The sequence below is a fragment of the Chiloscyllium plagiosum genome, chromosome 9 (assembly GCF_004010195.1).
Source record: "Chiloscyllium plagiosum isolate BGI_BamShark_2017 chromosome 9, ASM401019v2, whole genome shotgun sequence".
NCBI lineage: Eukaryota > Metazoa > Chordata > Chondrichthyes > Orectolobiformes > Hemiscylliidae > Chiloscyllium > Chiloscyllium plagiosum.
The window spans coordinates 54,830,583-54,856,200 of NC_057718.1; the positions used below are offsets into that span (position 1 = coordinate 54,830,583).

Here is a 25,618-nt window from a genome sequence, read left to right on the forward strand (position 1 = left end):
CTCCTTCACTTCGAGGTCTCTGACTAATTCTGGTTCGTTACACAATACCAGATCCAGAATTGCCTTCTCCCTGGTCGGCTCCAGCACTAGCTGCTCTAAGAATCCATCTCTGAGGCACTCCACACAGTCTCTTTCTTGAGGCCCCATACCATCCTGATTCTCCCAGTCTACCTGCATGTTAAAATCCCCCATAACAACTGTAGTGACATCTTTGCGGCAGGCCAATTTCAGCTCCTGATTTAACTTACATCTGACATCCAGACTACTGTTTGGGGGCCTGTAGATGACTCCCAAGAGGGTCTTTTTACCCTTAGTATTTCGAAGCTCTATCCACACTGACTCTACATGCCCTGATTCTAGGTCCCCCTGCGCAAGGGACTGAATATCGTCCCTTACCAACAAGGCCACCCCACCCCCTCTGCCCGTCAGTCCTTTCCTTTCTTCCTGGTGGTGGAAATTGAATAAAGATTTGTACACCTTGTGCATTTCACTGTGTCTCACACCTGCACACATACGATATGGGTGCTGGGGACAAAATAAGCAGTTAGGAAAAAAAAGAAAAAGAAAAGAGAAAAAAAAGGAGCATCACCTGAGCCTGGGTGTCTCTGGAGAAGGATCATCTGGTGTCTACCAACACCCTTGAGATGTTCAGGGAGAGGTGGCTGCCACAGGGTGTATTATTTCCTCATCCAACTCCATTTTGATTTAATCCCTGCCCTCCCCTTCACTGTTTGATCACACAGCATTGCCCTTTGATGTAAAGGGCACTGCTTGTCACTGGCCACTTGGGTGTTTCTTTTCTTCCTGGTGGTGGAAATTGAATAAAGATTCGTACACCTGTTATCTTTCAATGTGTCTCACACCTGCACACACACACAACATGGGTGCTGGGGAAAATATAATAAAAAGGAAAAAAAAGAAAAAAAACCAGGAGATTTAGAGTCTCCTCAGTTTCGGGTATTGTCTCTGTGCGGGCTCGTGCTACAGTCAGTGTGTTACTGCTGCTGGTGAGGAGAAGTGGACTTTCTTTGTCTTTTCCCCCTTTGTTTAGGGAAAAAAAAACAGAGTGTCATCCGAGTCCGGGTGTCTCTGGAGAAGGAGCACTTGGAGCACTCCCTTGAGCTGAGGAGGTTGGATTAGTGTCAAATACTAAGGGCACGTGAATACACGGTGCCTTACTAATAGGATATTGGCCTTGTACATGAATCTCAAAAGATTAGCACATGGTTGCAGCAAGTAATTAGGAAGACAAATATTATATATATTGCAAAGGAGATGGAGCATAAAAAAGGTTTGCTAGGATTGTATAGAGCATTAATGACATCACAACTACAATACTGCAGGCAGTTCTGTTTTCTTTATGTCAAGAGGAATATCCTTTTATTAGAAGCAGTTCAGAGAGGTTCACTAGGTTATCTTATGTGCAAAGATCAAACAGATTCATTCTGTACTAATTAGATTTAAAACAATGGAAACAAATGCAGTGAAGCTTATGGGGGGTTTGACAGAAAAGATGCCTTGAGGACTTTCGCCCACCTGCAGAAATCCAGTATAAATGCAGCATTTCCAAATGAGAGGTCACTTCTTACAAATCAACCTCTATTTGAGATTCCCACCATTCACATCTCGTTAAAAATCACACAACTCCAGTTAAAATTCACAAAATGCCAGGTTATAGTCCAACAGGTTTATTTGGAAGCACTAGCTTTCCTAACGTTGCTCCTTCATCAGGTGGTTGTGGAGAATAAGATCATAAGACACAGAATTTACAGCAAAAGTTTACAGTGTGATGCAACTGAAATGTTATATTGAAAAAGATCTGGATTGTTTGTTAAGTCTGTCATATTTTACAATGACCATGTTGGATTCAAAGTCAAAAATCACACAACACCAGGTTATAGTCCAACAGGTTTAATTGGATGATGAAGGAGCAGCGCTCCGAAAGCTAGTGCTTCCAAATAAACCTGTTGGACTATAACCTGGTGTTGTGTGATTTTTAACTTTGTACACCCCAGTCCAACACCGGCACCTCCAAATCATGTTGGTTTCAGTTCTTTCCCATGTAAACCCAGAACTTTTTTTAAAAAGTTACATTCTCAAGTGAACTTCAACAATAGGTGTCACGTCAGCATAGATAATGCATTGAAGGTATAAGGTTAAAATCTGTCTGTCTGTTTCCCAATGTTCAGACTGATTGTATTCTAAAAAAAGGATTTACAGAATCTTACATGGAGCCATGCAGTTTTTGAGCAAAATAAAAAGTAATTCTGCAAGTACAAATTCACCCCACAAACATATATGTGTGTGTGGTGGGGGATGGGGGGATGAGTGTCTGTGAGACAGTGTACGTGTATGAGTGTGAGTGTAAAGGGGTAGAAGTCTGTGAGAGGGTGTGGGTGTGAGTATTGGGGGAGGTGTGTGCGTGAGCGTATGAGAGAGGGTCTGTGTGAGTGTATGTAACCTTATAAAAAAGTTCTGGGATTTACATATGAAAGAACTGAAACCAACATGGTCATTCCAAAAAATGAGAGACTTAAACAATCCAGGTCTTCTTCAATATATAATTTGTAAACCTTTGCCATAAATTCTGTGTCTTACCATCTTATGCTCCACAACCACCTGATGAAGAAATGACGCTTCGAAAGCTAGTGCGTCCAAATAAACCTGTTGGACTATAACCTGGTGTTGTGTGATTTTTAACTTTGTACACCCCAGCCCAACAGCAGTACCTCCAGATTATGATTCGCATCTTGCGGAATAGCTGCTTCCAGATGACCGGAGTGGATCAAGAAAAAGCTGGAACGGAGCATATCCGGTGTAGGTGGTGAGGGGAGGATTAGGGAAGCTTGGAGCGGGCTGTGTTGACGGCTTGTGCCGGTGCTCTCGCTCTCTGCTGTTGGATGTGCAGTGCGGCTAAACTAACGATTTGTTTCGGTTTATTGTTGATAATGTCAAAGGTGGGGTCAGTGGCAGCGCGATTCAAATCGATAGATTATGAAATTAATGGCCGAGTACAGGGTAAGTGTGGGGAATATAAATAGACCCTTAAACATGTGTTCAGGACACATCGCCGCGCACCCTCTCTCGAACGCGGTATTTATCATTTATTGTTTAAGAAATTGCGGTGCAATACATTCGCAGCCGAATTTCATTACAACCAGGAGGTTTTATTTTGTATCTAAAATAAGAAAAGGGTTAGGATTATGGTACCTAACGCCCCTCCTACACGAACAGAGAAAGGCCGGGACTTTGCAAAGTGCTGGCTGAAAAATGACAAGACTCTTTTTGGTCGAGACCGAATGTTAAGACAGTGCAGAAAATGCAACACTTTCACGTTTGACAAGGCCAGCGGGCGCGAGATATTTGTCTATTGTGAAAGTCGGACTTTGAGAAGCAAAATTGAGAATAGCAACCTGGGAACTGGCATGTTTCCGGACCAGCTGAAAGCTGTGAACAATGCGTCACAAATAAGTATTTTTGTACAGCAGCTCAGGCCGAAAGTGTATGTACAAGTTTACAGTCAATGATTTCTATTCTGGTCGCTGGCGACTGTCAGAGACCTTTAACATTTGGGGGTGTCACGTGATCCTCCAGCGTATTTGCAGACGTATCCAGTCATCTATTGCACAGATGCTAGAAACTGAAATAAAACGGAAAATATTCAGGTATGGTACTGTTGCTGAAAATAGAAAAAAAAAGTACCCTTTTCAGGTTTAGGTGACCTTTTTATACCGACCCTCAAACGTTAACTTGCTTTCTCTAAAAGTTGATACCAAACCTGAATATTTCCAGTATTTTCTGTAATAGTCTAAAATGTAGTGAAGGTCTTGTTTGTACAAGACAATTTCTCCTTGCTATGATTATTTTCCTTTTAATAATATTCTTTTGGCTGAAAATAAAAATTGGAGACAAAATTTAGAGGTTTTTTTCAAAAAAGCACAGCAGCACCTAGTAAGCTTTTGAAAACCCGGTGGTGATGAATAGTAAGTCAGGTGATTAACAATTAAAAGAAAGATAGTTAACAATTACTGAAAATGCTTTCTGAATTAAACATTCTGTCAATAAACTTGTGTTCAATTATAAATATTTCATTAAAATACTGCAAAGTTATATTCCACATAGAATGATTAAACACTCTTCCTGTACTATCTTTAATTCTAAAATTGCCATTTTCTTCCCACTTTAATCAGTTTCCTCAGAACAGTTGAAGCAAGCCACTTGCATTCTAAACAGTGTTCATTAGCTTCAGAATTGAAATATAAAGTCATATAAACCCTCCATTCTACAAATTTTGCTCACTTCTCCCAAATCTCAGTGATAACATTTACTGCATTATCTGAAGACTATAACTCTGATTTGTCTTTTATTTTGTGTCTAGGTCTGGATTTGGTTGCTTGTAGTCCCTAAGTCTTAAGAAATGTGAAGAATAGTTACATTGATTTCCAGTTTGTTGCCATCCACTGCATTTTCATTTCACAGAAAAAATGCAGGACTGCATATTTCTGACACAGAAGGTTGGTGGGTGGGGGGAATGCTGGAAACACTGGAGACCAGGCACTATTTGTGGAAAGCGAAGCAGAGGTAATGGGCTGAACTTTCCCAATGGAGCTGGGGAACAGGAGTCCTGAGTATTTTGGGCACTGGGTTTGCCTTAGTGCAAATCTGTTTCAAGTTCACATTTTTGCATGCATGAACTCTTAATTGACTTGGAGACTGCTTCTCTGGCGAGCAGGCTGTTGAAGCCGCAACACCAATTACAGGCTTTGGTCATGAGCAGTAAATACAATATATTAAATTTTAAAATTTGAGTAAATTGCCATTTCTCTTGTGAGGAGTGATTGGGGTACCAGATGGAGTGAAGGGAGGAAGCATATGGTAGTTTTTTTTACTTCTGTGTTTGCGTGGAAAGGTGTGGTGGAAGGCTTGAAGGTGTTTGATAGAGAAGTGGGCAAGTAATTAAGGGAATAGCACATTTGGAATGCTAAAAAAGAAGGGAAGATGTGTTTGAATTTTGTTCACTCTGAGCAGTGAAAATAATGGAGGACAATCTGTGAATGTGGAGACTGGTGAGGTGGAAAGGAAAACACACTTGATTCTTGAAGGGAAAGGACAGCGTGAGAGCAAAAATTGAAGAATTACAGTTCATGGCCCTTGCAAATAAGCTTGAAGGGTTGTGGAAAAGGAAAATAAATTGGAACCACTGCTGTGTAAGTTGGCATTGTAAGAACATGAGATGGAGAAACTGGGAGAATGGTGGAGAGACATTTCAGGAAGTTTGGGGGAAGAAAGTAGTCGCTTTTGGTTATAGTCAATCCTCCGGAATGATGATAGAGAAGTCCAGGGAAGGATGAGAAGAGTTGGAAATGGACCACGTTAAAGCAAAATGAGTGAAAAATTGAAACCAAGATTACTTTTTCCAGTTCTGAGTGACAGCAATAAGCAATACCAAAAAGTTATGAAATGGAGAGAGTGGACCTGAGTAGAATTAGAATGAAGAATGTATTCCATGAAAAAATGGGCATGGTCAGGACTCAAATGGTTTTCCATCTTATACTTATTTGGATTAGATGAAAGGAAAGGATCATAAGATGCAGGAGCAGAATAAGGCCGTCTAGCCCATCAAGTTTGCTCTGCGACTGGATCAGGGGTGATATGTTTTTCAACCCCACACTCCTGCATTCTCCTTGTAACATTTGATCCCCTTACTAATCAAGACCTTGAGGGCTGACCTTACAGAGGTCTACAAACTCATAAGGGGCATGGATAGGTGAATAGGCAAGATCTTTTTCCTAGGGTGGTGGAGTCCAAACCTAGATGGCATAGGGTTTAAGGTGAGAGGGGAAAGATTTAAAAGGACTTGAGGGGTAACATTTGCATGCAGAGAGTGCATGTACGGAAAGAACTGCCAGAGGAAATGGTGGAGGTCTATATAATTAAATATTTTAAAGGTGTCTGGATGGGTATACAAATAGTGATGGTTTTGAGGGGTATAGGCCAAATTCTGGCAAATTGGACTAGATCAGATTGGGATGTCTGGTTGGTCTGGACGAGTTGGACTGAAGTGTCTGGTTCTGTACTGTATGAATCTGATTGTCTGTGTCATAAATACACTCAACTTGGTCTCCAGAGCCGTTTGTGACAAGTTATTCCATATGTACATCACCCTTTGGCTGAAGAAATTCTTCCTCATCTCAATTCTTAAAATGTTGTCCTTTCATTCTGAGGCTGTGCCCTCAGGTACAAGTCTCTCCTACCAGTGGAAATATCTTCTCCATATCTATTCTATCCAGGCCTTTAAGTATTCTGGTGTAAGTTGTACTATGATCTGCCTTCCCTACCCCAATCCTTCTAAATTCCAACACGTTCAGACCCAGAGTCCTCATGATAAGCTCTTCATCCCAGGGATCATTGTTGTAAGCCTCCTCTGAAAAGCTTTTGAAGGCCAGCATATCCTTCCTTAGATACGGGACCTGTAACCACTCACAATATTCTAAATGTGGTCAGATGACAACATTGGATAGTCTCAGTAGTACATGTCTGCCCTTGTATTGTGGACCTCATGAAATGATTACTAACATTGCATTTGCCTTTCTAATCACCAAATAAACCTGAATATTAACTTAGAGAATGCTGAAATAGGATTCCTTAGTCCCTTTGTGCTTCAGATTTCCAAACGTTTCCCCACTTAGAAAATAGTCTGTGCCTCTATTCTACGTGTTGAAGGAGCAGTGCTCCAAAAGCTTGTACTTCCAAATAAACCTGTTGGACTATAACCTGGTGTTGTGTGATTTTTAACTTTATCTATTACAGTCCAACATTGGCACTTCCACAACATGTCTATTTTTTCTACCAAAGTGCACAATCTCTCACTTTCCCCCATTGTGTTCCATCAGCCACCACTTAGACAGGCTGGGAGTGTGGACAAATCCCTTGTACAGCCTCCCTGCTTCCTCAACACAATAGTTTCTATTCAGTATAAGAATAAGTCTTAGTTTGGTGACAAGAGTGTGGTGAATGGGAATTGTTTGGGCCTCCATTCCAAGAAGATGAGGAAGCCTCACAGAAGTGTCCTGGTAGAAATTGGAGGTTTCAAAGCCCCAAGCATCATGGGAGAAATGGAGACTGTTAGGGCTTGGAAGCTGGAAAAGGACAATGTATTAGAAGGCATTAAAATGTTGCAGATATGAGGGTTGGTGGAGGGATGAAGAGCGAGAGACGAGGAAGGAAAAGGAAAGGCAAGTAGAAAAGCTTAGCTTGGTGGGCCAAGAACAGGCTGAAAACACTATTGACCAAGACAGTTTTGTTTGCAGATCTTGGGAAGCAGGCACTGAGGGGTAGGAAGCAACTTGGGTTTCAAAGATATCCCAATGGCCTTTTCTGAATGCTTGCTTGACTATCCACTTCTCCTGAGTGTTTGCTTGCTCCATTGACTTCTGGCCTACCTGCTTCAAATACAGTTTATACTTTTAGCCCAAATATTTTCTATGCAGGCATTTGCCATGAAAGCCCCACACTACAACCATTCCCTGCTTGTCCTTTTTGCTTCTTGCCATGAAGATACCCCAAGCTGATCTGTTCAGCCCAAGTTGTCCTGTTCAGCCCAAGTTGTCAATCTATTTATTGATCCATTTGTCAGCTTGACATGCTTTTGGCTTGCCAACTTGTGAAAGAGGGCATCGTGGAAGATGAAAAAGGAGAGTGAAAAGAAATAAAATTTCCTAAAGTCCGTTATTCTGGGAGGGAAGAGGGTAAAAAAAATGTAGGAAGTGTAACCAGATAAAGGGCTAGCATCTCCACAAGACAGATACAGATGTGGAAGAAAAGAGAGATATCATCAAAGGAACAGAAAGTCAGTTTTTTTTTAAGTCTGTCAGTGCCATTCCCTTATTTAGAGAGGCTAATTTTTTTTGGCAGGGCTTTGTCCAGAAAGTTTGTAAACTAATGAATTTGGTTTGAAAGACATTTAATGCCAGAAAAGGGGGAGATATGGAAATATCTGGAATAACCAGCAGTTTGCAAGGTGGGAACTATATGTGACGAGAGAATTGTACGTTCGTTATAAAGTCCAGAGAAACACTCAGATTCCTCATTATCACATAAAGGAAAATCTAACTGTACTAACCTCTGTCTTCAATCATGGTTGTTGCTAATCAGTTGATTAAAGTAAACCCCGCTCATCATCTGCTGCAAATTAAGTCCATGTTCTCATGATACCAATTGGACTCTAATTCAAATGGCCTGACTCAAATGGATACCTTATCCATTTGAAATATCAGACATTTTAAGTTAGGGCTAAGAAGGAACCAGCCACAAACTCCATTTAGCTGTCACTTGTGCATGGGGAATTGAAGTTTCCATTACAGAAATTTTAAGTTGGAGGAAAATCTGGGAAATACTTTTGAAAAAATTGGGTGTTTTCATTGTGTGTATGGAATATTTATTATGAATCCCTTGTAATTTTAGAGTTTCCAATTATAAAATGTTTACAAAGGATTTTTCAAAGGTTTAATTAGGAAGTTTTATGATTTTAAGTCAACATGAAAACAATTGGAATATTCAAGAAAGCAGCTAATAGCCACCATCTCAACAGTCATTAGGAAAATGCAATAAAAACTGACCCAGTCAGTGATGTCCACAACTTGTGGAAAAAGTAATGTAAAATTTAGGAAATAACATTGGTGAAAAGCAGGCAGAGGCCATTTGCAGATGTTTAATTCTATGTGCTTGAAACCAACCTGATATGAAATCATCTAATTTATTACACTGGCTTTTTGTTTTAGTGGGATTACATGGTTGATCTATACTTTTTCTTTTTCCACAGGAGTCTGTTTCAGAATGGTAAGATGACTGCTGCGGAATCATTTAATATTCTTAAAAATCAGTAAAGCAGAGGTTTGTAATTTGTTGGGATAAACATTTTTTTGAATTTATGGGTAACTTCTAATTCTTTTAATAAATAACACCTGTTGTTGCTTCTGTTACGACACAATGGTGAACGCTTCTGTTAATTAAACCAAACACACAGAAAAGCTGACCTCGCCTCGTAACCTGTTAAAGAATGTGTGACAGAGAACTCCCAAATTCCACTATTTAAAGAAAAAAAAAATCAATTTATTCTATAACTCCAACAGTGAACATTAAACAACAACCACTTACAATTCTATGCCTCCTTTCTCTTAAATGCTTGTTATCTGCCTCCAACTCTATAACAATATTCCATTCCCATAAAAACCCTTATTAAAATTACACCAAATTAACGCAGTGGCAGTTGTCATCTATGTCTATCTTCCTCTGGCTGAAGATCTCCCTGAGCCTCGGTCTTTTGCTGCAAAGGTGTTTCATATGAAAAAGGTACCTTTGACAGAGAGTGTTTTGAATGGAAGCTTACTCTCTGTCTAACTTTCAAATGTTTGCTTCTTTATCCCCCAACATCAGATCATCTCATTGGTTCAAGGTTGGCAAAAACAATAAATTCAAACTCAATTTGGTTTTTGTATCCTGGGATATAATTGTTGTCAAAACAACTCTGGGATCTATTTCACAGTGAAATGGTGTATATTTTCAATTTTCCAGTACACTCTAAGACTGCTAGCCAGTCATGTGACAGGTGCTTGTAAACTCTCATTGCAAAACAGCATTCATTCCCTCTTAAAGGTATAGTACACACCTTCATCTTCATAACACATCACCTCCACTGTTCAACACACACTGATACCAAGGTGATAGCCAGATAGAGTCGTAGTCATAGAGTCATACAGCTCGGAAATAGACCCTTTGGTCCAGCCAGTCCATGCCGACCATAACCCAAACTAAACTAGTCCCACCTGTCTGAGCTTGGTCCATATTCCTCCAAACATTTTTTATTCATGTACTTACCTAGGTGTCTTTAAAACATTGTAACTGTACTCGCATTCACCACTTCCTCTGGAAGTTCATTCCACATATAGACCACTGTGTTTTCTTAAAAGAATTGTCCTTCATGTCGTTTTAAATCGTTCTCCTCACCTTAAAAATATGCTCCCTAGTCTTGGAGTCCCCCATCCTACGCAAAAGCCACCTCATAATTTTATATCCCTCATAATTTTATAAACCTATATAAGGTCACCCCTCAGCCTCCTTTGCTCAAGTGAGAAAAGTTTCAGCTTCTCTTCATGACTCAAACCCTCCATTCCTGCAACATCTTGGTAATTCTCTCCTGAGCCCTTTCCAGGTTAATAATATCCCACCTATAGCATTTTGAGAAAACAAACAAGGGCACAACTTAGAGAATTAAATGTAGGGCCTTGAGTAGTATTATAGAACAGAGAGATCTAGGGGTTCAGGCACATAATTCTTTGAAGTTTGTGTCACTTATAGGTAGAGTGCTTAAGGAGGCATTTAGCACGCTTCCCTTCATTGCTCAGGCCTTTGAGTATAGTAGTTAGGACATTGTGTCAGACATGAGGGGAGGCCTCTTCTAGTTGCCCTACTATAGGAGAGGTATTACTAAGCTTGCAATACCTTGTATCTATCCAAATTAAACTCCATCTGCCACTCTTCAACCCATTGGCCCAATTGATCACAATCTCTTTGTAATCTTAGATAATCTTTTTCAATGTCCACAATACATTTTGGTGTTATATGTAAACTTACTAACCACACCATCTATATTCTCTTCTAAATCATTTATATAAATTACAAACAAAAGTGGACCCAGCACCAATCCCTATAAAACACTGCTGGTCTTAAGTCTCCAGTCTTAAAAACAACCCTCCACCATCACACTATCTCCTGCCATTAATCAATTTTGTATCCAGTTGGCAAGCTCACTCTGACTTCCATGTATCCTAACTTTACTAATTAGTCTGTATTGCAGAACTTTGTCAAAGGTTTCACTAACTTCCGTATAAACAATGTCTGCTGCTTTGGCCTCATCATCTCCCTGGTTACTTTCTCAAAAAAGTCAATCAAGTTTGTGAGACTCAACTGTCCTCACACAAATCATGCTGGCTATTCCTAATCATTCCTTGCCTCTCCAAATGCTCAAAAAATCTGCTTTTCAGAATCACTTCCAACAACATACGCACCATCAAAGTCGGGCTCTCAGGTCAATAGTTCCTAGTCTTCTCCGTAGATTGTTTCTTAAACAAAAACACAAACATTAGCTGGTATCCAGTAATCTGGCACCTCACCTGTAGTTACAAATGATACAAATATTTCTGCAATTTCCTCCCTAGCTTCCCACAATATCCTGGATGCAATAGGTCAGGTCCCAGAGAGTTAACCAACTTTATATTTTATAAGACCTCCAGCACTTCCTCTTTTGTAATGTGAACTGTTGTCGAGACATTGCTATTTGTTTCTCTGAGTTCTCTCACACCCACTTCCTTCTCTACAGTAAAAACTGATGCATAATATTCATTTAATATCTCTCCCATCTGCTGACATCAACACAAAAATGATTTATTTGATCTTTAAGGGGCCCTACTCTCTCTCTAATTGGTCTCTGGTCTCTTGCTCTTAATGTACTTGTCGAATGTCTTTGGATTATCTTTAACATTATTTGCCAAGGTTATCTCATATCTTTTTGCCTTCCTGATCTCCCTCAAGAATTTCCCTGCACACATTATACTGTTCAAGCGATTCATTCAAACCCAGTTGTCTGTCAAATATATGACTTTTTAAATTTTTGGCTAAAACTTCAATATCTTTATTCAGCCATTGTTGTCTGATAGCCTGTCAGCCTTACCTTTTACTCGAAAAGGAACACAATGACTCTGAACTCTCATTATCACACTTTTGGAAGCCTCCCACTTATCAGACATCCCTTTATCTGCTAACAGTCAACTCCCGTCACTTTGTGAAATTTCTTGTCTCATACCATTTAAAATTTACCTTACTCCACAATTAAAAGCATTTAGCACTTATGGAAAGTTTCTCCTCTTCCATAACTACTTAAAACAAATAGAATTGTGATCTCTAGGCCCAAAGCGTTTACCTAATTATCACTTCAGTCACATGCCGTGTCACTCACTCGACCCAAAGCATTCCCCTATTATCACTTCAATCACATGCCCTGTTTTATTACCCATGGAAGGTCAAGTTTTGTTCTTTCCCTAGTGGGAACATTCACATATTGATAAAGAAAATTCTTTTGAACACATGTAACAAATTCTTCACCATCTAAACCTTCAACACTGTGGTAGTCCCAGTCAATGTTTGGAAAACAATGTTCGGGCTCTCCTTCGATAGCTCAGCTGGTATAGCGGAGGACTGTAGTGTGTCGCAAATCTGTCATCCATAGGTCGCCGGTTCAATTCCGGCTCGAAGGAGCCTCAGCTGTTTTATGGGCGGCACGGTGGCACAGTGGTTAGCACTGCTACCTCACAGCACCAGAGACCCAGGTTCAAATCCCACCTCAGGCGACGGACTGTGTGGAGTTTGCACATTCTCCCCGTGTCTGCGTGGGTTTCCTCCGGGTGCTCCGGTTTCCTCCCACAGTCGAAAGATGTGCAGGTCAGGTGAATTGGCCATAATAAATTGCCCGTAGTGTTAGGTGAAGGGGTAAATGTGGGGGTATGGGTGGGTTGCACTTTGGCGGGTCGGTGTGGACTGGTTGGGCCGAAGGGCCTGTTTCCACACTGTAAGTAATCTAATCTAAACTAAAATCACCTACTATTATAACCTTATTATTCTTATATATATCTGAGATCTCTCTAGATATTTGTTCCTCAATTTCCCTCTGACTATTGGGGGGGTCTATAGTACAATCCCATTAAGGTATAGTACAATCCCATATAGTACAATCCCATTATAGTACAATCCCATTAATCCCATTTCTTTTTTATTTCTAATTCCAACCCATATATTTTCACTGGACAAGTTTTCAGAAATATCTTCTCTGATTACAACAGTAATGTTTTCTTTAATCAAAAATGCCACTCCCCTCTCCTCTTTTGCTTCCCTTTCTGTCCTTGCTATGATATCCAAAACCCAGAACATTGAACTGCCAATTCTGTGCATCCCTCAGCCAAGTTTCTGTAATAGCTATGACATCCCAATCCCATGTTCCCAAATGTGCCCTGACTTCATCAGCCTTGCGTGTAAGACCTCTTGCATTGAAATAAATGTAATTTAATTCTTCAGATTTACTTTGTTCTCTGTCTTGCTCTTGTCTGTCTTTTCTAATTAACTTGTTCTTTTCACATTCAAAACCATTCTCATCCATTTTTCTATCTACTCTGCTACTTGGGATCCCTTCACCACCAGCACTGCCCCACCCACCCTCTCTAGTAGTTTACAGTCACCCTTAATAGAATGAGCAAATCTTCCTGCTAGGAAATTGGTCCCTTTCCAATCCTGGTAAAACCATTCTTTTGAACAGGTGCTTTTTTTTTCCCCAGAAGTGATCCCAATCATCCAAGAACTTGAATCCCAGAACATTACACCGTCTCCTCAGCCATTGATTTATCTTCTTTATTCTTTTTATTCTTTCCCTCATTCAGTCTTGGCACCAGGAGATTACTACCTTTGAGGTTCTGTTTTGTAATCTTCTACTTAATCTCTTATATTTAATCCGTAATGCCTTAATTTTTTTCCTTAACTATGTCCTTCCCACCGATGTGTGCAGTAACTTGAGGTTTCTCACTCTCCCCTTAATGATTAGATTAGATTAGATTCCCTAGAGTGGAAACAGGCCCTTCGGCCCAACCAGTCCACACCAACCCTGCGAAGAGCAACCCTCCCAGACCCATCTCCCTCCGACCAATGCCCCCAACACTACGGTAATTTACCATGGCCAATTCACCTGACCTGCACATCTTTGGACCGTGGGAGGAAACCAGAGCACCCAGAGGAAACCCACACAGACACAGGGAGAATGTGCAAATTCCACACAGTCACCCAAGGCTGGAATCGAACCTGGGACCCTGGCGCTGTGAGGCAGCAGTGCTAACCACTGAGCCACCCTGCTTCAAATGTTTTGAAATGTGCTTAATCCTGGCACCAGGAAAGCAAGCAACATACTATCCTCGATTCATGTTTATTGTCGCAGAATCTCCTGTTTGTGTCCTTGACAGGAAAACTTCTTATAACAACAATTCTTTCAAATTTTGTGAAACCCTGTTTAACAGAAGATTCATTCTTAGTGCCCAAGATCTCACTGCCTGTTCTGTAGTCCTCTGGGACGCTATCCTTTTTTAACAGTACCCAAAATTAAGTATCTGTAGCTGAGCGAGGAATAGCCACAGGAGACTTCTGAACTACAGTTTTATCTTTTCTGACAGTCACCCATCGATCTGACTGATCCGCGACGTATTCACTTCTCTAAAGCTACTCGCCATCTAATTCTGTGTCTCTTGTATGCCCTAAACGATATTAAGCCTAAAAAGAAGCAGTTTACAATAGAACCTTATATGCAAAATAAACTACCTTTCCTTACCCAAAGAATTAATATTAAGTAAGCAAAAAAAATAAAAGAAATCTTAAAAAGAAATTAACTACTTATCTGAATAATCGAATTTAACCCCCCTCCCCCAAGTTGTCCAGCAAACAGTTAGTTTCCAGTCTTCTGATATAAAAAAATGTACTCCCGAGCCATCCGTATGTAGACTTCTCCAAAAACTCTGTAAACGCAACTATTTAAAAAAAAAGTTCTCCTCTGCAACTTTAAAAAATTTTTGCATATAATTTTACAGAAGAAAAGCTGAGCTGTCCACATGGAGGCGTTTCCAAATGGTCTAGTAACAGAACTCTTGGAAAAAGAATCACACGCATGTTTTGTTTTTTTTTTGCACTTTTGACTGTAAAAGAATCAGATATACATCCGAATAAAAATCTTATACCAATGAAATGTAATAACTGTAAGAAATCTAGAAGTAAATCTAGAAATTAGTCTGCAAGGTGCAGCTGCAAGATTTGTGCTATTCTCAGTCCATCATTTTAGGACCCTAGATGGCAGTATCTGAACACTCAATGTCAGTTTGATTCAGTTGCATTTTAATTTGTTGTCTTGTGCTCCTTGTTTCTGAGTTGAGGAACATATTGTGTCATGTCGTTCCTCAGTTCCAAGCTCCTCTCCTTCTGCTCTCTTTTCCACTTTGCTATGAATCAAGTTGTTCCTACTTTTTAACTTCAGCACTGATCCTCCCACTATACCATCCCTAACACAGTACTTTCTAGGAGAACAAGCATTTCTTTCAGTGACTGAGGAACCTTGTATTTTAGGGAACCAGTCCGAGATGAGAGGATCACTTAATTTCTTAACTGTCAATGATACAGCTCTGCTTTTGTTTTAAACAAGGATCATGGTTTAGATCAACTAATGTTCTGGCAAGTGAAAATGGATATCAGTTTAAAATTGTGGTCATTGTAATTTTTTTTAAGAAAATGACAAAATAGATTTAACAAAAGTTCAGCAGTGTTTGTTTTAATTAACTCAAATTTTCTAGTACATAACTGCCAGTTTATTCTTCCTGACCATCAGAAGTAAAGAAACCAGCGGCATATCAAAGGTGCCCCCCCCAGCCCCCCATGGTTTTGACCGAGCCATTCTTAAATATGTTTAAGGCTGAGGTAGAGATATTTTTGGTCTGTGGGAATCAAGAGATGCATGCTATCTTTTACTACTAACTCCTGAAACCAACCAAAAACATGCAGGAATGGTTAGAATGCACTGTGACCACAGCTGCATATACAGATTCTCTCATGGAACTGTCAGTGGATTCTGCAAAATTGACATATATTTCACAAGCTAGTTATGTTGGGATAAACCTTTTTTTAAATCATGAGAACAAGAATAGCTATTGTAGTAATTTAAAAGGCAAAAAAACCCAAATAAAAGTGCGGTTGTATAATTAAAAAGGCCTGGTTAATATTGCAACTTTGCTTTGGTGTGGGGGCGGGGAAAAGAATTTATGGTTACCAAAGAACTTGAATGTTAAGAAGGTTGTTTTCTGAATAATTGCAACCTCTTTCATTTACTGACTTTTGTTGGAAATGCGGTAGTTATAAGACACCAGTTTGCAAAAAGGATTGCATAATTCAGTGCTTAAGCAGAGCTGCAATAAAGCACATCTCGCTTTAAATATTCCTGATGCCAAATTTGTGAATGTGCAGGAAGCAGATAGGAGGCCATTTAAAAATCTTGTTTAAAGATGGTACTTTCAGTAATGGAGTACTGGCAGATTTTGTGCTTGTCCTGGAGTACGGTTTGAATCCATGACTGTCTTACTCAAAAGTTTCCAACAGAACTATAGTTCATACCCTTTTTATTGTATGCAGTTCAACAGGGTGGAATGTGACGATTCAGCCCATTATGTCAGCTTTCATGTAGTACTGTCAATTTAGCCCCATGGTCATTTCCCTTTATACCCTTTTAAATTTTTGCTTAAATATTTATCCATTTCTCCTTTAATTTTTACATATGTAATACATCTGTATTATTATTCACAGATCTGATTATGAATTATTTTGTGTAGTTATATGGAAGTATTCCCACATCATTTCTGGATATAGCTGAAAGATCTGGAATTGGAAAATATCTGTAGGGTTTAAGCACAAAAATGTTTAAAATTAAGCATTAAAGGTATATTTGACACAGAAAATGTACCGCTCTGGAATTCAAACAGAATCAGCCTCTCAACTGCTCCAAGGTGGCGTTGCTGCTTTGATCAGGCAACAAAACCATTGGGTTCATTGTCAAGGTAGTTTAGGGTTAGACTGGCAGCGATGAGGCAAGGCCGTAAGTGTGTCATTGGAAGTCAGTCATAGAGTATTTGATTTCATTAATCTTTGATAATAAGTGGAACAGATGGTAGAGGAGGCCATTGGTGATCAGTGGCAGCCGGGCTCTAAAAGGGGATGGTAACCTGCTGTTGACTCAAGGAGGATTGGTGGTGACCTCTTAGCAAAGCACACTGACACTCATTATTGTTGGGTAAAAGGTAAATGACCAGAGAAGAATTGAAGGATCCCCTCCAAAGACAGCATGTGAGAGAGGGACAGCCTTTTGGCCTGGGACTGTCACCAGTATTTCTCCTCTGGAAGGGGAGAGCATTAATGGGTGGAGGGAGGACTAAGATTCAGAAATAAAAAAGTATCAGGAGGGCCACCCTTTGTCTGGGCATGGTGAAGAAGGGTACAGAATAAACTGACAGTAGATCACCACACCAAGAAAGATTCAACTGGAGCCAGAAGTGTGCTGTACGCAACTAGGTGTAGACTAGAACTGTAGGTGTCAGGATGTCAGTGTTAAAGAAGATTGTGGCTGGTGAGGAAGGCTGTCTTGGATTTGCACATCATGCTAAATGATAAACTGTGACCTATGGGCCTCAATGGACACCCAGTGCCTGTGGCTTTGAAGATACCCCTGTTTAAAAAGGGAGTAAGGCAAAAGATGGAAAATTACAGACAAATTAGCCTAACTTCGATTGTAGATAAGATCCTGGAATCCATTTTGAAAGATGAGATTTATGAATACTTAGAAATGTATGGTACAATAAGGCAAAGTCAACATGGTTTCATCAAGGGAAAGTCATGCCTGACAAATCTGGTGGAAGTCTTTGAGGAAGTAACGAGCAGGTTAGACCAAGGAGAGCTAATGGATGTTATCAACCTGGACTTCAAGAAGGTCTTTGACAGGGTGCCATACAGAAGGCTACTGAGTAAGATAAGGACCCATGGTGTTAAAGGTAAGGTGCTAGCATGGATAGAAGCTTGACTGTCTGGTAGAAAGCAGAGAGTGGGGATAAAAGGGTCCTTCTCAGGATGGCAGTCAGTGTCGAGAGGTGTTCCGCAAGGCTCAGTATTGGGACCACAACTTTTCACTTTATACATTAACAATTAATGAACTGAGGGCATTCTGGCTACGTTTGCAGATGACAAAGATAGATGGACACGTAGTATTGAGGAAGCGGGGAGACTCATTTGGACAGGTTAGGAGAGTGGGTAAAGAAGTGGCAGATGAAGTACATTGTGGGAAGGTGTGAGGTCAGGCACTTTGGTAAGAAGAATGGAAGGATGGACTATTTTCTAAATGGGGAGAAAATTCAGAAATCTGAAGTGCAAAGAGACTTGGGAGTTCTAGTCCAAGATTATCTCAAAGTAAACTTGCAGGTTGAGTCAGTAGTTAGGAAGGCAAATGCAATGATGGCATTTATTTTGAGAGGACTTGAATATAAAAGCAAGGATGTACTTCTGAGGTACTATAAGGCTCTGATCAGACCACATTTGGAATATTATGTGCAGTTTTGGGCCCCATATCTCAGGAAGGATGTACTGACCCTGGAGCATGTTCAGTGGAGGTTCACGAGAATGGTCCCAGGACTGAAAAGCTTAACATATGAGGAGCATTTGAGGACTCTGGGTCTATGCTCGATGGAGTTTAGAAGGATGAATTGAACCATACAGACTACTGCATGGCTTAGACAGAGTAGATGTAAGGAAGATGTTTCCATTGGTAGGAGAGACTAGGACCTGAGGGTACAGCCTTAGAGTAAAGGGAAGACCTTTTAGTTACGGAGATAAGGAGAATCTTCTTCAGCCAGTGAGTGGTGAATCAATGGAATTCATTGCCACAGAAGGCTGTGGAGGTCAGGTCATTGAGTAAATTTAAGACGGAGATAGATAGGTTCTTGACTGTCAAGGGCATCAAGGCTTAAGGGGAGGAAGCAGGAGAAGGAGGTTGAGAAACCTATCAGCCATGATTGAATGGCCTAATTTCTGTTCCTATGTCTTATGGTCTTATAACTCTTGTTGCACTGAACTATTATTAATCAGGCACCTCCCAGTTCACTGGGATAAGTGTGGGATCTCCTAATGAATAGTTCATTGCTAAATCAAGGAGTTGACCAATATCTTAATTAAGAGGGCTGCTAACTATGCATTTCCAGACCAGTCCTGGCAGGCAGAGAGGTCATCAGCTTCAAGGCCGTCATTGGATTCCCCACTTATATGTGTGTGGCCATCAAGGTCTTTGGGACCACCCAGAGGCTTTCATAGAAGACAGTCAACTCCATCAACGTTCAACTGGTCGGTAACCGACAAAAAGTGCATTGTGCGGATGTGACTCTAAATTCCTCGGTGTAGTTATGATGCATGCCTACTTCAACTGTCCTAGATAGCATTGCTGTTCCAACCCTAATATGCCTTTAGTGATAGATCTTCAGGGTCAACAGTTGCCCACTGAAGACATGACTGCTAGTATTGGTGAAGAGCCTTCATGCTACAGTAGCGGAATAATACCAATATCTGCCACTGATCAAACCTAGTAACCATCACAGATCAGTGGCCTCCTCAAGATGTGATCTTAAGACCGATGAGTTGGAAAAGGACATTGCAGCACTCTTAATCCATTGCTGCAACTTCGCCAACACAAACTGTTAAATTGTTAGAAGATGTCATTGAGGCAATCCTGTGTGGTTTTACTTATCATGATTGGTTGTGTGCCAATTTTATAATGCTAGAAGAAGACAACAAGCCAGGCAGCATCAGGAGGTGAATAAGTTGATGTTTCGGGTGTAACCCTTCTTCAGGACTTGGGGTGGGTGAGAGGGGAGCTACAGATATAGGGGGTGAGAGGGCAGGCTGGTGAAATGGCTATAGGTGGAGGCAGGTAGAGGGTATGACCTCATTGGTCAATGGGAGGAATGAATACAGTGGCAGTGAGGGGGAGGGAGGCCACCTGAAACTGGAGAACTCAAAGCTGGGTCACACGGGCTGCAGGGTGCCCAGGCAGAAGGTAGGGTGCCCTCTTTCCCCCCCCCCCAATAGGCGCTGCAGCCCGTCCTGGCAATGGAGGAGGCCAAGGATAGTCACGCCTGAAAGGGAGAAGTTGGGGGAACTGAAATGGGTGCCGACAGTGAGGACTGGTTGGCCCTGCAGACCCGGCTGCGACACTTGGTGAGCCGCCCTTCAAGTACATGCCTGGTCTCCCCGACTGCAGAGAAGACCACACCAGGAGCACCCAATGCAATGGAAGAGAGTCAGGTGAACCCCACCTGGAAGGATAGCCCGGGACTCCAGTTGGAGGCGAGAGGGGTGGTGAACCAGCAGGCATTGCACCCTTCCTGGTGCGGGGGGAAGGCAGCTGGGGGCCCGGTGGCAGGGGTGGTGTGAACCAATGACTGTCGGAGGAACGGCCCCCATGGAAGGCTGAGAGCGATGGGAAGTTTCAGCTGCATCTCTTCTTCAGAACAGGGTGTGGAGGCGGGGGGAGCGCTGCAGATACAGGGGGTGGTGAGGGCAAGGTGGTGAAGTGGGGATTCGAGCATCTGGAGTTTTTTTGTCTCAATACTAACTTTATTAATGCTAAACGGGCCATTACCAAATCTGCAGATGAGCCTGTTTTTCTAATCAACCTATTCAGAGATGTTTTATACACCTCTGGATCAAGTGGTATGAACCCAGGCCTCCCTGTGCCAGGGGTAGGGACACTAACAATGTGCCACAAGTGGCCGATTAATTCAGTAATTAATTAGTAATAATTAAGCAATAGCTAGATTGTACAATTTCTTTTTTTTAATCATGTCCCAATGAGAATTCTAAGTCAGTAACATAGATTAGCATCTCTTGTGCTGCAAATTGAGCAGTTTAGTTCAGAGATTTGACTGCAGTACCAAACAGATGAGGATAACACAAGTGATCTTGAATCCTCTGGATAAACAGGAAGCTTTCTGTTCAGTGCTACTCCAGATTTTCCACTTTGCTCAATCGGGGGATAGCAACAGACTTCAGGAGGATAAAGATTGGTAAAAGATGTAGTCACATGGCAGATGAAGTAAGGAATGTATTAAAAGATATGGAAACAATTCTGAAGGGTGCACAATTAACATAGATTTAAAATAATTTATAGTATTTCTGCATGTAACATGAAAAAATCTGATGCAGTGTGGTGGAATTATCATCAGGAATGTATGAATTGAAAGGGTGGTGGAATGAGGTTTAATAGTGACCTTCAAAAAAAATTGAACTAGATAAATATTTACGTGGAAAATGTATAGGACTGTGTAGAAAGAGTGTGAGAATAATCGGACAGCTGTTTCAAAGAATTGGCAGTCTCTAAATAGGCTGAATGTGATCCTTCTGTACTGTATCATTCTGGAATATGTAACCTCAGGAAGATTTTTACTAAATCAAATAAATCTTTGATTTCACATCAGCCACCCTTCGGCCTGGTCGTAATAAATTAATATTTGTGGACAGCTTTGTGTTGTGGATTGAACAAGAAGAGAGGTTAAATAATTATTTCACTTGAAGGAGGACACCAAACCTTACCTCAGGTGAAAAAAAAACCCTCTTAAAATGCTTCATGTAATGAGATGATTTAAAATTCAGCTTTCAGTACTATAGCTTCTAAAGCCTGCAATGCATTCTGGAAACGATTCTGTCATTGATAATGATTGTTACAAGATCTTATTGTGCATTCATATTGTATAAGTTTTCAAAGGATAATAAAAAAGGACAAGTGACTTTGAGAGTACTCTGCATATGTTGGCTGCTGTGGGCATGACCTGCATAGAATAGATTACATCATCATTAAGCAAGGATATCTATTTCGCAATGGTGCAAATATGTGGCACACAAGCTGCAGCACTCTTGAATGGCAGTATATTGCATAATTATTTTACTTTTTAAACTATTGAAAATCATAACATAAAAGCACTAAATTATTAAAAGATGTTTTTAGGTATCTGACTGATTGGTAAATGTTTTTTTAAAAAAGAAACCCATACTGTTATTTGTTTGTGAGTTTGCTTCGTGCAAATTAGCTTCTACATTTCCTATAGTAACAACAATGACTACAATTCAATAAGTATTGTAAGTATTATAACATGCTTTGAAACATATGGTAGTCATGAAAACCACAATATAAAGTTGTATTTTTCTCTCAATCTCTTTTTTTTTATTCTTTCAAATGGAAAGGTTCTAATTCTACCCTGATGTAGCTATTAATATTTGTATACAGGGGTATTCAGTTCACACCATTGCAGATCAAATGGTAGGCTTTGCTTCAAAACAGCAATGTAGTTTCAAACTGTATTTTTTTAGAAACCTATGTACAGTAACCAGATGATCCAAATTAAAAGCAATTGAACACAGTTTTAATTGATTAATTTTATTTCAGTACACAGAGGATCAGGCTAGAAAACTTGGAGTGGTGGGATGGGTTCGAAATACTAGGAGGGGAACTGTAGAGGGACAAGTGCAAGGGAAAGAGGAACTTGTGAACTCAATGTAAGTATTTCATTCTATTTATATATTTATTGCAAATTAATGAAATATTTGTTTTGCCAAAAGTATCATAATGACGACTATAAAAAGAATTGATCTCCAAGCACAAAGAGCATTTTGAAAAATGTTAGTGTGAATTTTATGTTGTCTGTATTTGTTTAACTTCTCTTCATATTGTTTGAACATTATTACAGGGAGCTAAGATTTTTAAACAAAATTCTTTCTTGTGTTGAAAGTTGAGTATAGACTTGCTTGGTTAAACAAGTTGTAGTCATCGGTCACTTTTGCTTGTTCAATATTGAAAATCTTTGAAAAAGACATATTTTGACAAACCTTTTTGTTTTGCACTCGCCGGCATAATTTACAAGAAATATCAATGTGATGGGAAAACGTTTTTTAAAAAACTCTATGAGAAGGGAGTATACTCAGTGTGGGTGGCCTCCCATGCTTTGTTGGACCATCTGCCTGACTTTGTACCAGGAACTGATCAGAATTGGAATATGGTCACTTCTAACTGAATTGCTCTTCTATCAGCAATGTCAGCTGTAATCGGAGAACCCCTTCTCAGGAGCATAGTGTGACAAATATGGATAATACATTATCATCAGTTTTGGAATTTGGACTTTTGAAAATAAAGGAGCAGACGAACTTTTAAGTTAGCTTATGATTTGGCAGCTGATATTTTTAAAGTCCAAAATTATGTGAACAGTGATATTTCCTCTTTCCTATCCTCCAAAATGTACAAAGGCTGTGAGCATAAGATCAAATTATGGTCATGTTTCAATTGTACATGGCACTTTTGAGACCACATCTGGAGTACTGCTAAGTATTTGTGACTGTATTTATGGAACAATATAATGCACTGGAAACATTTAGAGAAGGTTTATCAGACTAATATCTGGAATGAGTGGATAGCCTTACAGGAAAAGATCGGACAGGCAGGCTTGTACCCACTGGGGTTTAGAAAAGGAAGAAATAACTTGATTGAAAATACAGATCCTGAGGGTTCTAAAGAAGGTTTTGGACTCAAAATATTAACTGTTCTTTCTCTCTCCAGATACTGCCAGACCTATTGAGTTACTACAGCGCTTTTTGTTTTTATTTAAGATCCTGAGGGGTCTTGACAGGGTAGCTGTGGAAAGGGTGTTTCCTTTAATGGAAGACTGTAGAACTGGGCCACAGTTTTAAAACTCAGAGGTTGATTATCACTGCTGTTGCTTCCATCACCTTTTCAAAAGGTTCAAGAGTTCTTTAAATATTTTAAGGCAGAGATAGATTTTTATTGAGCAAGGGGATGAAAGGTTGCCAGCGTAGGTAGGAATATAGATTTGAGGTTAAAGTCAACTCGGTCATGATACTTTTGAGTGGCAAAGCAAGCTCAAGGAGTTGAATAGCCTACTCCTGGTCTTTGTTTGCATTTTGGGTGAAGGTGAAACAGTGTTGTAGTTTAAAATATAGGATGGAAGAGAACTGGCAGCTGGAACGATGGATTAGGAATGAAGAGATCCTCATTATTGAACCCTCACGCACTACCAATTGCCATGGCTGAGCAATGACTATTCTCATGATGGCAGCATTATTTCCTCCTCCGGGGTTAGAATGTGTCAGTACTTATGCCTTTCTCCAGTTTCTTGCTGCCTTTGGTTATGCTCCACCTTCTGCAAAGGAGAGGGAAGTGTATCAGTGAATTTCCTGCAGTATGTATGGGTGATGTAGTTATCATGGTTGAATAGCAGCCAGAATTAAAGAGTTGTTGGTGGAGCAAGCAACAATTCTAAATATCTGAGGGTGTAGTACAAGATTGCTTGATATTGTCAGTAGGTGGATGGTGGTTAGTGAGTTGAGCATAGAGATGTAGTTTTGATGTGCTTTATGATTGGAAACACTGTGATGACATGTGACAGATGAGTAAATGTTTTCCCATGCTGTTTCGATGGTTTTTGTGGATGTACTCCTCACAGTGATGCACTCCTTGCTGCTACTTTTTCTGTGTGTCTATTTGCATATGCCTTGAGGGCTGCCACCTCTGTTGCTGAAACAGGAAGTTTCTTCTCTCACACCAATGCCTGGAGTGCTTTTCACGTCAACATTAGTACATCTCTGTCACTGCATTCTGGCATTCTGTAAAATGGAACACAACACTGATTCAGTTTTCAAACAATTCCTGTCAAAGAGTTTTTGGGGTACAATGTATCTCCCGTAAAGAAAAACAGACTACCTCTAAGTAAGTAGCAAGCTTTCACAATTTCAGGTCTCTACTGATTATTGTAGCCAAGAACAACAAGGTTAGCGTCAACAGCATGCAGCAAATCATAAAAAACAGCAGGCAGCATAAAAAACAGCAGAAAAGCCAACTTCTAATCAGTGACCACAGCCACCCACTTCTATTACTGAGGATTAGTCTAACCACCCATGGCTTAGTGGTTTTCACTTGTGATTAAATCATTAAACTGGGTTTTTCAATTTTTTAGTCTATTGGGAAGTGACAAATGGAGTTTAATTTAAATAAATGTGAGGTGCTGCATTATAGTAAGGCAAATCAGGGCAGGACTTATACACTTAATGATAAGGTCCTGGGGAATGTTGCTGAACAAAGAGACCTTGGAGTGCAGGTTCATAGCTCCTTAAAAGTGGAGTCACAGGTCGATAGGATAGTGAAGAAGGCGTTTGGTATTCCTTTATTGGTCAGTTTTATAGGAGTCGGGAGGTCATGTGGCTGTACGGGACATTGGTTAGGCCACTTTTGGAATACCGTGTGCAATTCTGGTCTCCCTCCTATTGGAAGGATGTTGTGAAACATGAAAGAGTTGAGAAAAGATTTACAAGCATGTTGCCAGGATTCAAGGGTTTGAGCAATAGGGAAATGCTGAATAGGCTGGGGCTATTTTCCCTGGAGCTTCTGAGGCTGAGGGGTGACCTTATAGAGATTTATAAAATCATGAGGGGCATGGACAGGGTAAATAGACAAGATCTTTTCTCTGGCGTGGGGGAGTCCAGAACAAGAAAATGTAGGATTAGGATGACAGGGGAAAGAGTTAAAAGGGACCTCAGGGGCAACGTTTTCACGGATAGGCTGGTGCATGTATGGGATGAGCTGCCAGAGGAAGTGGTGGAAGCTGGTTCAATTACAATATTTTCAAAGGCGTCAAGATGGGTCTATGAATAGGAAGGATTGAGAGGGATATGGGCCATGTGCTGGCAAATGAGACTAGATTTGTTTAGGATATCTAGTCGTTTTGGCCCTGTTAGACCGAAGGGTCTGTTTCCATGCTGTATGTCTCTATGACTCTTCTTGAGTCTGACAAGCAGATACAATTAATCTACTACTTGTTTTGACCTCTAGAGGTCACTGACATTCTGTAATTTTTCTGATGTTACGACACAGGGATAATGAGACAGACCAAATCAG

The 25,618-nt window shown here is 40.4% G+C and overlaps 1 protein-coding gene and 1 non-coding gene across 4 annotated transcripts in view; both read left to right on the top strand.

Annotated features, from left to right (window-relative positions):
• The first annotated feature begins 2,804 nt into the window (after nucleotides 1-2,804).
• The window catches only part of LOC122552868 (acylphosphatase-2-like), a 109,816-nt gene continuing 87,002 nt past the window's right edge, over nucleotides 2,805-25,618 (top strand). Inside the window, exons 1-3 of one of the 3 annotated variants that reach the window (XM_043695951.1) lie at nucleotides 2,805-3,018; nucleotides 8,822-8,838; nucleotides 22,103-22,212. In XM_043695951.1, the coding sequence (XP_043551886.1) occupies nucleotides 2,901-3,018; nucleotides 8,822-8,838; nucleotides 22,103-22,212 (245 nt within the window). In that variant the 5' untranslated portion in view covers nucleotides 2,805-2,900. The remainder of the gene's footprint in view (nucleotides 3,019-8,821; nucleotides 8,839-22,102; nucleotides 22,213-25,618) is intronic. The other 2 variants (XM_043695952.1, XM_043695953.1) reach the window with 2 other exon arrangements.
• On the top strand, nucleotides 12,222-12,311 carry trnay-gua. Its single transcript is given in 2 exon segments — nucleotides 12,222-12,258; nucleotides 12,276-12,311. It is a non-coding gene; the product is annotated as a tRNA-Tyr (tRNA).